General features: G+C 40.7%; 1 protein-coding gene across 1 annotated transcript in view; it reads left to right on the top strand.

Annotated features, from left to right (window-relative positions):
• Nucleotides 1–15833, top strand: part of GAB2 (GRB2 associated binding protein 2) — a 189193-nt gene that overhangs the window by 156542 nt on the left and 16818 nt on the right. Inside the window, exon 3 of the mRNA XM_060605512.3 lies at nt 2233–2476. Within this exon, the coding sequence (XP_060461495.1) occupies nt 2233–2476 (244 nt within the window). The remainder of the gene's footprint in view (nt 1–2232; nt 2477–15833) is intronic.

Raw genomic sequence — 15833 nt, 5'->3', positions numbered from 1 at the left:
GGTTTTAAAAAGAGAGAGCTTTGTACGTTGTCCTGAGGATAACAGGGATCCACTGAAGAATTTTAAGCAGGGCAGGGACATAGTGACATGGTGCGGTTGTTGACAAACAGAGAGGGGTTGTAGTAACACCTACATTTCCGGCTCAGCTGATTGGATGGTGATGTTGATGTACTTCACAGAGAAGCAGGACACAGGAGGAGGAGGAGATCACTGAGCTTGACCTGCTTGTGTGACATCTGAATGGAGATGCCCAACAGGCATCTTAGATGAGAGCCCAGGAAAGAGAACAGAGTTAAAGATGGATTTTTTGAGAGTTGTCATCACCTGGCTGGAAGAGAACACCCCGGGAGAGTGTCCTGAGTCAGTGATGATAGAGGAGGCTCTGGGGTGAAACCCTGAAAAATGCATCCACTGAAAGGGTGGCAGAGGTAGAGGAGTCCAAAAAGACCACAGGGGAAGGTAGAAACGCACCAGAGGCTTCCTCTTGGCACCTTCCCTATGTCTTCTCAGGCCGCGGCTTTGCCCGTCCCTGGCTCCATGGCTACTCCATCCCCTAGCATAAACCCTCTCCCTTCTGCCATTAGAGAGTTCATCTTGCAAATCTAATGGAGTAATGAAGCCATTGATTCTGTTAACAAACATCCAGTTCACTACAAGACCTGTAATGGGAATTCATTTTGGAGGTCAATACAGCTGTCGATGGAACAGTTTTTCCCCAGAGGCCCATGGCTTTTCTGTTGTACACAGGCAGAAGTTGTTCTGCCTCATATCAGTAAAGACTGGGGACTAATTAATGCGATAGAGCACTAACAAGCTGGTGATCCTGCCTAGGGCCATGAGAAGTGTACTAAAATAGGTCAGATGATGGGGAGTAGAAACAGAAGTATGTCCCCTCTGAAAAGATTTGACTAGCCCTAGCAAGCCCCCATCACCACCCCTGAAATGTCATCCCCCACTAGCTATCACATCACCAGCAATTACATCTTTAAAACTTTATTTCTTTTGAACAAGAAGTTTCACCGTGGAATTATTGTGTGCTCCATGACCTTTTTCTCCTTCCACAGACTAAGAAATGTCTATGCGCTTGGCCTTTATTAGGTGAATCCTGGGACTGTAGACATAACAGCATCAGGCACTGTTCATAGAAACAAGGCCAGGCAGGGAGGCAGAGTGACAGTGGACCTAATGAAGCACAGGCCAAGTGCCATTGGCAGCCAGAAAAAGGACTGAGTCCAGGAAGGTTTCAGAGAGAATATGATATCCATGTAGGGTCTTCAAGTCTGCATATGAGTGCCAGTGGGTTAGAAGTGAAATCCAGGCGGAAGGAACAGCATAAGCCATGAGAAAGAGTTATAAAAGGAGCTGATGTGTCTGGGGACTGATGAAGCTTCCGAATGCCTCGGGTACAGGAGGAGAGAAGCAGGAAGTAGGTCAGACTGTGAAAGGCCTTATGTGTTACGCTCAGGAACTTGGACTAGGCTTGGAGAACCAGCCAAATGAGTAATGCCCTTGGCTGGGAGGGTAGTACTCTCAGCTATGATCTATCTTTAATACCTTGCTGCTTTTCTAGCACAACAGAGGGGAGTTTAAGATGAGAATTAAGAGAAAAAAGACCAATTGACACAGAGTGGTGGGCACAAGAGTTGGGGAACGGGGAACATCGTTGCCCTCAGAGGACTTGGAAGGGCAGGCAGGAGGAGCTGGGACCAGTCTTCCATGGGACGGTCTGCTGCAAGTACATTTCTGCTTTTATCATTTACACAATAAGGTACAGTCCAGGGTCTGAATCAATGGGTCTTCAGGAAGCAAAGCTCATTTAACAAAGCCAGCCTTAGCTTTGACAGAGGTGATGACAGCAGGAGCCTCCAAAGAGGAGGAGGGCAGTGGCACTTGCTGCCCTCCCTCTGGAGAAGGGCCAGAGTCACAGTCCTGAGCCATGGGCAGCCACACCTCCTGGGAGCAGGGCCATCACCATCAGGGTTGTGACAGGGAGCGGACTCCAGACGACTCCAGGAGCAGTGCCGAGGGACAGGCCATCTCCGTTTCCACCAGGAGGCCACAGTCTTTCACTCAGGCAGACAGAGAAGGAGCAGGTGTGTGAGGGGGAGAGAAGGCTGCTGCTGGATCATTGCCTCTGCTCTTAATATCTCTTCTTCCTCTGACATCCCACTTTGGGATAAGGCCACTTTTCTTCCCCTTTTCAGTCACAGAGCTCCTTCTCTTGTTTCACAGACTCCCTGAGAAACATGTCCTCTGCCAGTCACGGCCCCCGCTCTTCTCCAGCTGAGCTCAGCAGCTCCAGTCAGCACCTTCTTCGAGAACGCAAGTCCTCAGCCCCATCGCACTCCAGCCAGCCAACCTTGTTCACCTTTGAACCCCCTGTGTCCAACCACATGCAGCCCACCTTGTCCACCAGTGCGCCTCAGGAGTATCTCTACTTGCACCAGTGCATAAGCCGGAGAGCGGAAAATGCAAGGTAGGAGACTGCTGTAAGCAGCGGTGGGGCAAGCACCCACTCACAGGACCTAGTCGCTTTCCATCCTACAGTTTTTAATTTTAAAGACAGGGGAGTGAAATGTTTTCTCTTCTCAGGTGAACAGACGTATTTATTAACAGAGCATCCTTCTTTTGCTTAGGTAACCTTCACATTTTACTGCTATACAGTGATAATTGGGTTCCTCTGGAACCCATGATCAAAAACGATGCTATAAAAATGTTTTGTTTAATTTGAAGGAAAAAAGGCACTAGGGGCTAGAGTTTCAGAATTAGGAAAAAAATCAATTTATTTGCTGGCATTAAGAATATATCTATAGGGGCGCCTGGGTGGTGCAGTCGGTTAAGCATCCGACTTCAGCCAGGTCACGATCTCACGGTTCGTGAGTTTGAGCCCCGCGTCAGGCTCTGGGCTGATGGCTCGGAGCCTGGAGCCTGTTTCTGATTCTGTGTCTCCCTCTCTCTCTGCCCCTCCCCCGTTCATGCTCTGTCTCTCTCTGTCCCAAAAATAAATAAAAAACGTTGAAAAAAATAAAAAAAATTTAAAAAAAAGAATATATCTATAAATCAATGCTTTCAACAATAGCCAAATTATGGAAAGAGCCTAAATGTCCATCAACTGATGAATGGATAAAGAAGATGTGGTTTATATATACAATGGAGTACTACTTGGCAATAAGAAAGAATGAAATCCTGACATTTGCAGCAACATGGATGTAACTGGAGGGTATTTTCCTAAGCGAAAGGAGTCAGTCAGAGAAAGATAGATATCATATGTGTTTACTCATATGTGGATCTTGAGAAACTTAATAGAAGACCATGGGGGAAGGGAAGGGGAAAAAATAGTTGTAAACAGAGAGGGAGGGAGGCAAACTGTAAGAGACTCTTAAATACAGAGAACAAACTGAGAGTTGTTGGGTGGGGGGAGAGGGGAAAATGGGTGACGGGCATTGAGGAGGGCACTTGTTGGGATGAGCACTGGGTTTTGTACATAAGCAGCAAATCACAGGAATCTACCCCCAAAACCAAGAGCACACTGTACACACTGTATGTTACCCAACTTGACAATAAATTATATTTGAAAAAAAGAATATAGCTATAAAATCTTACACTACTGAACAGATCCATATCTCACTTTTGCTCTAGAGCTGCACTGTTCTGCATGGTAGTCACTATCCATATGTGGTGATTTAAATGTGAATGGATTCAAATGAAATAAAATTTAAAAGTAAGTTCTCAGTTGCACTAGCCACATTTCAAGTGCTCAGTAGCCACATGTGGCTAATTGGCTGCTGTACTGAACAGCACAGATAAGGAAGCATCTCATCATCACAGGAAGTTCTAGAGCAAGGACTTCCTGCTCGAGAATAATGGTCTTTGTATTTCTGGCACCAATCTCTCTCACAGGTGCGGAGCCTGTAGATATTTTTATTACCTTTTATTCCCATTGCTAGGGTAAGCAAAAGCACAGAAATGATGGACTTTGCCAGAGCTTGTTCCCAGTTACTACCATGGCCAGCAGGCTACAAATCACATTTCTTAATTAATTTAGAAATACCTAATTCGTGTTAACAAAAATTAAGGCAATTAGAGAACTATGTATCACGCCATGGAACATTTTCATGTATAATCTCACGTGACCCAATCAAAGGCACTGAGAGGTAGCCAGTCTAGCTCCCTTCTCCCCACCTCATAGATGAAAAAAATGAGGTTCACAACTAAGAAGTGACAGAGGTAGGGCTAGAAACCAGGTCTGCTTGTTTCTGGTCCTAGACTCTACACTGCACGATTCTGCTTCTGGGTCTCTGAGTCATTTACCATCACACAACAGAGGCTCCCCGAACTCGGTCTTAAGGTTGTCTCAAATGCCCATTTTCATTTGTTTCAGGATTCATTCATTTGTGACCTTTTAGTAGTTCAAACACGATCAACTTAGACATAAGGAGCTGAGTTCTTTAAAAAAAAAAGGACGAATTAGCCAAGATCACTGAACTAGTTAGCGGCAGTGCTGTAAATAGCACTGATTCTCCTGAATCACACACCCGAGACAGGCAGTGGGGTGTGACCAGAAGCAGATCACAGGCTTTGGAGTCCATCAGATATGGGTCCAAATTCAGTTCTGCTACTTTCCTTGTGATCTAATTCTTTAACCTCCTAAGCTTCCATTTCCTTATCTGCGGGATGGAAGTAATTAATTCTGAGGTTTACTGATGAGCATAAAATGACAGAACACATACACCCTAAGTAGTGCGTCCTCAGTACATATTAACGTTTCTTCTCCTTGTGCTGCATCCCCCTCTCCTGCACGTGTGATTGCCTGAGGTTAGAGAGGGGGAGGTCTTCAAATCATAGTTCTGTCGAGAGACAGTGTACTTTCTCTTAATGCCTCTCAAAGTGCATATGAAATACCTGGGGATCTGGTTGAAATGCTGATTCAGTGGGCCTGGAGGGGGTCCTGAGATCCTGCCTTTCTGCTGAACACCTGATGATGCCAGTGCAGCATGTCTGTAGATCACATTTCAAGTAGAAGGCTTTATCTAATATTGACAACTGCCACCACCCCCACTCCGATGGTGCTGCTAGAGCAACAGATATAGAAATGTCTCTGCTTGAATTAGCAGTTGTGGCCCACTCTCTGCACCTCCTCCTCCTCTGTAAAACCTCTGTTAATTTTCCTAGATGAAATTTATTTCTTCCCTGCATTCCCACAGCATTTTTTTATTCTCTCTCACACAGCATTTGGAACTCTCTGCTTCATATTATGGATATTTATATTAATATATTTCTGCACTTTGTGAAGACAATACCAAAGGTATATAGTAGGTACATAAAAAATACCAAAATAAATTTCTTATAGAGAGTCAACATAATAGGGGAGACCAGACTTGTCTGGCAGCAGCTGGGGAGGCAGCTTTACTGCGGGCTTTTCTCTGTGTCGCTGCTTTCACTTGTGTGGGTGTGGGAGCAAGAGAGTGATGAGCAGGATCTTGGAGACTTTGGGAAAAAATAAGTTCAAACAATGTTTGCAGAATTCCCAAGTGATGGAGGGTGGGAAGGAAGCTTTCTTTGGTCCAGAAACACCATATAGTTTCTGGAAGTGTTGGAGTAGTTTGCATGATACTAAACATACTGTGGGGCACCTGGGTGGCTCAGATGGTTAAGCATCCGACTTTGGCTCAGGTCATGATCTCACACTCTGTGAGTTCGAGCCCTGCATCGGGCTCTGTGCTGACGGCTCAGAGCCTGGAGCCTGCTTTGGATTCTGTGTCTCCCTCTCTCTGACCCTCCGCCATTCACTCTCTGTCTTTCTCTGTCTCAAAAATAAATAAACATTAAAAAAAAATTAAACATACTGTAACAATTATAAACTCCAAACACAATATAAAAAAGCAACTGTTCAAGCACTGAAGAGCAATCAAAAAGCAGGCAGAAACTGAGAGATTTGACTCTTCCAAGGAGCTAGCAGCATACAAAGACATTAAAATATGTGTGTTAATTGCTATAATATGTGGGGGTAGGGGAGGAGGGACTGGATCCTGAGTGAAGAGATGGTGAGATTCAGGAGAGAGCTAGAAACTCTGGAAAATAACTGAGAGGTTCCAGTTCCTGTGTGGTGGCAGAAACACTCCCTCCCACTGGTCACAACTGAACACTGTGGACAAAATACAATTACCCTGTCATTGTTTTGAGTCTAGAAAAATAAAATGAGGCAAATTATAAAGGGGAGAAAAATTTGGAGCTGCAGCTACACAGAGATGAATTTCTGTATCTCATGGAATTTCCCTGAAGGCGGGCCTGCTCGCCCAGCAGCACAGCGGAGTGCACAGCTGAAACTCTAATGGAAACCCCATATTTCTTGGTAGAGGAACCAGAAAAGGAGCCCTTTGGGGGCTGGAAAGGAGTAGAGTACCCAGAGTGAAGACAGTTGGAGAAGAGATTTCCTAATTCTGGGTGTGAAACTGCACAAGTCTCAGGCTCACTGTGAGCTGCATGGATGTTGGACAGACCACACCAGCACAGCAGAGGTTTTGAGAACTACACTGAGATTTGCACTCTGACACACAGAAGGAGACACAGAACTTGGCAGCCTGAATCTAACCACGTAGGTTGCCTGCAAAACAAAAACCTCCACGTTCTCCAGAGGATTATAACAGAACCCAGAGTCCACACAGCATAATATCACAACATTAAGTATATAATCCAAAATTTCTCAGCATACAGAGAACCGGCAATGGGTAACTGGTTCTCAAGGGAAAGCACTGATGCCAACTCCAACATAACCCAGATGTTGGAATTATCAGACACAAATTTAAAATTAAAAAACGATATTTCATGTGATGAAGGAAAATGCATTTGAAATTAAGGGAAAGGAAAAAACCATGAACCCCCACGTTTATATCCTGCAAAATTATTCTTTAGGAATGAAAACAAAATCAAGAGATTCTCAGAGGAAAGAAAAATAAGAGCATTTCCAAGAGATCAGATTTAAAGAAGTGATAAGGAAGTTCTTCAGGCTGAAGCAAAATAGTACCAAAAGGAAACTAAATCTTCAGGAATGAAGGAAGCGCAGCAGAAATAGGAGTTATCTGCATAATTTTCCCCCTAAGTTCCTTAAAATATGTGAGTGTTGGAGGCAAGTATTAAACATTGTCTAGTGAGGTTTTCACCTGGTTTTCACTCTTCAGCCAAAAGTGCTTCCTTTGCCATTTCTTACCATATAAGTCCCCTTTTGACATGTTCTCCCAGTTTTCATTTATCTGGAAAGATCTGTATTTAGCCTTCATTTCTGAGATATTTTTGCTGGATATAACATTCTGGAATGATAGTGTTATTTTCTTTTGGCATTTTAAAGTATGTCATTCTATAGTCTTCTGCCATTCATTGTTTCTGATGAGAGGTCAGATGTTATTTTTATTCATAGAATCCTATGTGCTATGTATCTTTATTCCTCTGAATGTTTTTTTTCTCCTTTTTAAAAAAAATTGTGAAATACACATAACATAAAATTTACCATCTCAGCTATTTTTAAGTGTACAGTTCAGTAATGCAGAGTACTTTCTTCCACACTGTTATACAGCCAATCTCCAGAACTCTTTTCATCTTGCAAAACTGAAACTCTCCACCCACTAAAAATTTCCCGTTTCCCCTTTCCCCTACTCCCTGACAATCTTCTTTCTATTGTCTGTATGAGTTTGAATTCTCTAGGTAACTCATATAAATGGAATCATATGGTATTTGTCTTTTTGTAAGTGGCTTTTTTCACTTAGAATAATGTCTTCAAATTTCATCGATTTTATAGCATATGTCAGAATTACCATCCTTTTTATGGCTGAATAATACTTCATTGCCTGTATATGCCACATTTTGTTTATTTCCCCCTAAATAGACACCTTGATTGCTTCCACCATTTGGCTATTTTGGATAATGGGGCTCTGTACATGGGTGTGCAAATACTCTTCAAAGACTCAGCTTTCAATTATTTTGGGGTACACCCAGACATAGAATTGCTGGGTCCTCTGGTGATTATATTTTCTATCTTTTGAGAAACTGCCATACTGTTTTTCATAGTGGCTGCACCATTTTACAACAGTACACAAGGGTTACGGTTTCTCCATATCCTTGCCAATATTTGTTATTTTCTGGGTTTTTTGATAGTAGCCATCCTAATGTCTATGAGGTGGTATCTCACTGTGTTTTTATTTGCACTTCCCTTCCATAATGATTAGTGATGTTCAGCATCTTTTCACGTCTTGGTGGCTATTTGAATATCTTTGGAGAAATGTCTTTGTAGGCCTCTGTCCATTTTGTTTTTAATCTGGTTGGTTTGTTGTTGTTATTGGGTTGTAGAAGTTCTTTGTATATTCTCGATATTAACCCCTTACCAAATACATGATTTACAGATATTTCCCCCATTCTGTAGATTACCTTTCACTCTGTTGATTGTGTCCTTTGATGCCAAGAAGTTTTATACTTTGATGTAGTCCAATGTATCTATTTTTACTTTTGTTGCCTGTGCTTTTTGGTGTCTATATAAAAAAATCATTGCCAAATCCAGTGTCAGGAAGCTTTTCCTCTTACATTTTCTTCTCAGAGTTTATAGATTTAGGTCTTATGTTTAGGTCTTTGATCATTTTTTTGTTAATTTTTTACATATGATCTAAGGTAAAGATCCAACTTCATTTCTTTGCATACAGACATCCAATTTTCCCAGCACCATTAGATAAAAAGACTTCACTGGATTATTTGTTTTTCGGGTGTGGAGTTTGGTGAGTTCTTTATAGATTTCGGATACTATCCCTTTGTCTGATATGTCATTTGCAAATATCTTTTCCCATTCCATTGGTTGCCTTTGTTGATTGTTTCCTTTGCAGTGCAGAAGCTTTTATCCTCATGAGGTCCCAATAGTTCATTTTTGCTTTTAATTCCCTTGCCTTTGGAGATGTGTCAAGTGAGAAATTGCTGCAGCTGATGTCAGAGAGGTTTTTTCCAGCTTTGTCCTCTAGGGTTTTGATGGTTTCCTGTCTCACATTCAGGTCCTTTATCCGTTTTGAGTTTATTTTTGTGAATGGTGTAAGAAAGTGGTCTAGTTTCATTCTTCTGCATGTTGCTGTCCAGTTCTCCCAGCACCATGTGTTAAAGAGATTGTCTTTTTTCCATTGGATATTCTTTCCTGCTTTGTCGAAGATTAGTTGCCCATACATTTGTGGGTCCTATTCTGGAGTCTCTATTCTATTCCCTTGGTTGATGTGTCTGTTTTTGTACCAATACCACGCTGTCTTGATGATTACAGCTTTGTAGTAGAGACTAAAGTCTGGGATTGTGATGCCTGCTGCTTTGGTCTTCTTCTTCAAAATTACTTTGGCTATTTGGGGTCTTTTGTGGTTCCATACAAATTTTAGGATTGCTTGTTCTAGCTTCGAGAAGAATGCTGGTGCAATTTTGAATGGGATTGCATTGAATGTGTATATTGCTTTGGGTAGTATTGACATTTTGACAATATTTATTCTTCCAATCCATGAGCATGGAATGTTTTTCCATTTCTTTCTATCTTCTTCAATTTCCTTCATAAGCTTGCTATAGTTTTCAACATACAGATCTTTTATATCTTTGGTTATATTTATCCCTAGGTATTTTATGCTTCTTGGTGCAATTTTGAATGGGATCAGTTTCTTTATTTGTCTTTCTGTTGCTTCATTATTAGTGTATAAGAATGTAACTGATTTCTGTACATTGATTTTGTATCCTGCGACTTTGATGAATTTATGTATCAGTTCTAGCAGACTTTTGGTGGAGTCTATTGGGTTTTCCATGTATAATATCATGTCATCTGCAAAAAGTGAAAGCTTGACTTCATCTTTGCCAATTTTGATGCCTTTGATTTCCTTTTGTTGTCTGATGGCTGATGCTAGCACTTCCAACACTATGTTAAACAACAGCGGTGAGAGTGGATATACCTGTCATGTTCGTGATCTCAGGGGGAAAGTTCTCAGTTTTTCGCCCACTGAGGATGATTATTAGCTGTGGGCTTTTCATAAATGGCTTTCTCCACACCCCAAAAATAAATAATCCAGTGAAGAAATGGGCAGAAAACATGAATAGACACTTCTCTAAAGAAGACATCCAGATGGCCAGCAGGCACATGAAAAGATGCTCAACGTCACTCCTCATCAGGGAAATACAAGTCAAAACCACACTGAGATATCATCTCACGCCAGTCAGAGTGGCTAAAATGAATAAATCAGGAGACTATAGATGCTGGAGAGGATGTGGAGAAATGGAAACCCTCTTGCACTGTTGGTGGGAATGCAAACTGGTGCAGCCACTCTGGAAAACAGTGTGGAGGTTCCTCAAAAAATTAAAAATAGACCTACCCTATGACCCAGCAATAGCACTGCTAGGAATTTACCCAAGGGATACAGGAGTTCTGATGCATAGGGGCACTTGTACCCCAGTGTTTATAGCAGCACTTTCAACAACAGCCAAATTATGGAAAGAGCCTAACTGTCCATCAACTGATGTATGGATAAAGAAGATGTGGTTTATGTACACAGTGGAATACTACTTGACAGTGAGAAAGAATGAAATATGGCCCTTTGTAGCAACATGGATGGAACTGGAGAGTGTGATGCTAAGTGAAATAAGTCATACAGAGAAAGACAGATACCATATGTTTTCACTCTTATGTGGATCCTGAGAAGCTTAAAAGAAACCCATGGGGGAGGGGAAGGAAAAAAAAAAAAAAAAGAGGTTAGAGTGGGAGAGAGCCAAAGCATAAGAGACTCTTAAAAACTGAGAACAAACTGAGGGTTGATGGGGGGTGGGAGGGAGGGGAAAGTGGGTGATGGGCATTGAGGAGGGCACCTGTTGGGATGAGCACTGGGTGTTGTATGGAAACCAATTTGACAATAAATTTCATATTAAAAAAAACTTATTGAATAACTATGTCATACACCTGAAGAAAAAAAAAAAAAAAAAGACTGGCCATTCCCCCATTGAATGGTCTGAGCATCTATGCTGAAAAATCATTAAATCATATACATGAGGGTTGTATTCTATTCCATTGGTCTATACATCTATCTTTATGCCAGTACCACACTTTTAATTATTGTAGCTTTATAATAATATGTTTTGAAATCAGGAAGCATGAGACCTTTGACTTTGTTCACCTTTCACTTTGTTTGGAAGATTGTTTTGGCTATTTGGGCTTCTGACAGTTTTATGACTTTTTTCTTTGGCTTTCAGCAGTTTGACTACAATATTCCTAGGTGTGTTTTTCTTTGTTTAGGCTTCATTTACTTTCTGATTCTATTTGTTTCTATTTTTGATCCAGCACAACAAAATTACCAATATTTCTTCAAGTTTTTTTTTTTTTGCCCCATTCCATCTCTGCTTTCCTTCTATTCTTCATAGGTTAGACCACTTGATACTGACCCAAATATCACTGATACTACTCATTTTCGATAATTTTTGGAGGGTAATTGAAGTACAGTCACTGTCAATATGTATTAAGTTTCCTCATGCCCCTTTATAATCCATCCTTCCCTCTATCTCATTCCTCAGGAACTACCAACAATATTTCTATCACTATATTAGTTTTCATTTTCTAGAAGATTACTTGAGTAGAATCATTATAGTGTTTACTTTTTTTCCTGGCTTCTTTCAATCAATGTAATACTTTTGAGATTTATCCATGTTGTTACATGGATCTTTAGTTGTTCCTTTTTATTGCTAAGTAGTAATTCAGTGTACCTTTATTTTTTTTAATATATGAAATTTATTGTCAAATTGGTTTCCATACAACACCCAGTGCTCGTCCCAAAAGGTGCCCTCCTCAATACCCATCCCCCCCCCTCCCTCCCACCCCTCATCAACCCTCAGTTTGTTCTCAGTTTTTAAGAGTCTCTTATGCTTTGGCTCTCTCCCACTCTAACCTCTTTTTTTTTTTCCTTCCCCTCCCCCATGGGTTTCTTTTAAGCTTCTCAGGATCCACATAAGAGTGAAAACATATGGTATCTGTCTTTCTCTGTATGACTTATTTCACTTAGCATCACACTCTCCAGTTCCATCCACGTTGCTACAAAGGGCCATATTTCATTCTGTCTCATTGCCACGTAGTACTCCATTGTGTATATAAACCACAATTTCTTTATCCATTCATCAGTTGATGGACAGTTAGGCTCTTTCCATAATTTGGCTGTTGCTGAAAGTGCTGCTATAAACATTGGGGTACAAGTGCCCCTATGCATCAGAACTCCTGTATCCCTTGGGTAAATTCCTAGCAGTGCTATTGCTGGGTCATAGGGTAGGTCTATTTTTAATTTTTTGAGGAACCTCCACACTGTTTTCCAGAGTGGCTGCACCAGTTTGCATTCCCACCAACAGTGCAAGAGGGTTTCCATTTCTCCACATCCTCTCCAGCATCTATAATCTCCTGATTTGTTCATTTTGGCCACTCTGACTGGCGTGAGGTGATAGATCTGAGTGTGGTTTTGATTTGTATTTCCCTGATGAGGAGTGACGTTGAGCATCTTTTCATGTGCCTGTTGACCATTTGGATGTGTTCTTTAGAGAAGTGTCTATTCATGTTTTCTGCCTGTTTCTTCACTGGATTATTTGTTTTTTGGGTGTGGAGTTTGGTGAGCTCTTTATAGATTTTGGATACTAGCCCTTTGTCCGATGTGTCATTTGCAAATATCTTTTCCCGTTCCGTTGGTTGCCTTTTAGTTTTGTTGATTGTTTCCTTTGCTGTGCAGAAGCTTTTTATCTTCATGAGGTCCCAATAGTTCATTTTTGCTTTTAATTCCCTGGCCTTTGGGGGTGTGTCAAGTAAGAAATTGCTGCAGCTGAGGTCAGAGAGGTCTTTTCCTGTTTTCTTCTCTAGGGTTTTGATGGTTTCCTGTCTCACATTCAGGTCCTTTATCCATTTTGAGTTTATTTTCGCAGTGTACCTTTATATCACAATTCGTTTATCCATTCCTGTGTTGAGGGGCACTTGGATTGTTTCCAGTTTTAGCTATTACAAATTAAGGTGTGTTTGTACATACACAGCCACTAAAAAATTGCTGTGTACACATTTGCTTCATTTCTTTTGGGTAAATACCTAGAAAGCCATGCCCAGGTAGTTTTACTTGTGAATTCTATCAAATATTCAAGCATAAAATAACACAAATATTACCCACATTCTTTCAGGAAACATAAGAGGTGGGGGTCTTTTGTAACTTATTTTTTAACACCAAAATACCCTTTATGAACCTGACAAAGATTATGAGAATGAAAATTGGAAGGCTATATTCCTTGTGGATACAGATGCATACACACACACACACACACACACACACACATGCTAGGAATAATTTAAATATATTAGGGAATATATGTGTGTATATACATCATTAGAGTTAAGACATCATGATAAAGTGGGGCACCTGGATGGCTCAGTCAGTTGAGCATCCCAGCTTCGGCTCAGGTCATGATCTTGTGGTTCATGAGTTCAAACCCTGCATCCATCTCTGTGCTGACAGCTCATTGCCTGGAGCCTGCTTCAGATTCTATGTCTCCCTCTCTGCCCCACCCCTGCGTGCGTGCACTCACACGCTCTCTCGCTCTCAAAAATAAATATTAAAAAAAAAAAAGCCATCATGATAAAGTAGTGCTCATCCCAGGAATGCAAGGTTGGATTGATATTAAGAAACCAACCAGTATAATTCATTACATCAGGAGAATAAGGAACAAAATAATATAATCATCAGCTTAGTAAACGCAGAGAAAGCATTTGACAGAACTCAATGCTTCTCCATAAAAAATTTTCTCAGGAAGCTATAAATAGAGGAGAACTTCTTCAAATTAGTAATAGACTTCTGAGGATAACCAAAAGCTAATATCATACCTAACAGAGAAATCTTAAGCATACTCTCATAATACTGGAAACAAGGACAGAATGCCTGCTCTCACCACTTCTGTTCAACATTGTGCTAGAGAATCTAGCCAGTTCAACAAAGGGACAAACAGGATAAACGGCACAAAGATGAGAAAGGAAAATGTATGGCACAAAAACAGACACTCAGATCAATGGAACAGAATAGAGAACCCATAAATGGACACACAAATGTATGGCCAACTAATCTTTGACAAAGCAGGAAAGAATATCCAATGGAATAAAGACAGTCTCTTCAGCAAGTGGTGCTGGGAAAACTGGACGGCGACATACAGAAGAATGAACCTGGACCACTTTCTTACATCATACATAAACTCAAAATGGATGAAAGACCTAAATGTAAGACAGGAAGTCATCAAAATGCTCGAGGAGAAAGCAGGAAAAAACCTCTTTGATCTTGGCTGCAGCAACTTCTTACTCAACACGTCTCCAGAGGCAAGGGAAACGAAAGCAAAAATGAACTATTGGGACCTCATCAAAATAAAAAGCTTCTGCACAGCAAAGGAAACAATCAGCAAAACTAAAAGGCAACCGACAGAATGGGAGAAGATATTTGCAAATGACATATCCGATAAAGGGTTAGTATCCAAAATCTATAAAGAACTTATCAAACTCAACACCCACAATCCAAATAATCCAGTGAAGAAATGGGCAAAAGACATGAATACACACTTTTCCAAACAAGACATCCAGACAGATGGGTAACAGACACATGAAAAAATGGTCAACACCACTCAATATCAGGGAAATACAAATCAAAACCACAATGAGATACCACCTCAGACCTCTCTGAATGGCTAACATTAACAACTCAGGCAACAACAGATGTTGGCAAGGATGTGGAGAAAGAGGAACTCCTTTGCACTGCTGGTGGGAATGCAAACTGGTGCAGCCACTCTGGAAAACAGTATGGAGGTTCCTCAAAAAATTAAAAATAGAACTACCCTATGACCCAGCAATTAACACTACTAGGTATTTATCCAAGGGATACAGGTATGCTGTTTTGAAGCAGCACATGCACCCCAATGTTTATAGCAGCACTATCAACAATAGCCAAAGTATGGAAAGAGCCCAAATGTCCATTGATGGATGATTGGATAAATAAGATGTGTGTGTGTGTGTGTGTGTGTGTGTGTGTGATGGAATATTACTCGGCACTCAAAAAGAATGAATTCTTGCCATTTGCAACTATGTGGATGGAACTAGAGGGTATTATGCTAAGCAAAATTAGAGAAAGACAAATATCATATGACTTCACTCATACGAGGACTTTAAGACACACAACAGATGAACACAAGGGAAAGGAAGCAAAAATAATATAAAAACAGGGAGGGGGACAAAACATAAAAGACTCTTAAATATGGAGAACAAACAGAGGGTTACTGGAGGAGTTGTGGGAGTGGGGATGGGCTAAATGGGTAAGGGAGATTAAGGAATCTACTCCTGAAATCATTGTTAAACTATATGCTAACAAACTTAGATGTAAATTTTTAAAAAAATTAAAAATGTTTTAAAAAGGAAGATGTAACACTGTCTCTATAGGTGACTTGATTGTTTATATAAAAATTATAAAGAATCTAAAAAAAACTACTAGAATGAATAGTGAATTTAGCAGGATCACAGGATAAAGGATTATTATATAAAAGCTAATTTTTACATACTAGCACTAGCAAAAACTGGAAAACGAACTTAAAAAAATTATAATGATGCCAAAAAACATGGACTACTTAGGAATAAAAAAGACACGCAGGACCTCTTCACTGAAATCATTGTCACGCACTGTTGTGGGATATTAGAGACCTAAATACAGAGAGTGATAGACTGTAGTTATGAATTGGAAGACGCAATATTATTAAAATGGCAAATCTTCCCAAATTGATCTATAATTCCACTGCAGTCCAAGTAA

Source organism: Panthera onca, chromosome D1, assembly GCF_046562875.1.
Source record: "Panthera onca isolate mPanOnc1 chromosome D1, mPanOnc1 haplotype 2, whole genome shotgun sequence".
Classification (NCBI taxonomy): domain Eukaryota; kingdom Metazoa; phylum Chordata; class Mammalia; order Carnivora; family Felidae; genus Panthera; species Panthera onca.
Note: the sequence above shows the minus strand (reverse complement) of the source record. Positions and strands in the feature narration are given on the sequence as shown.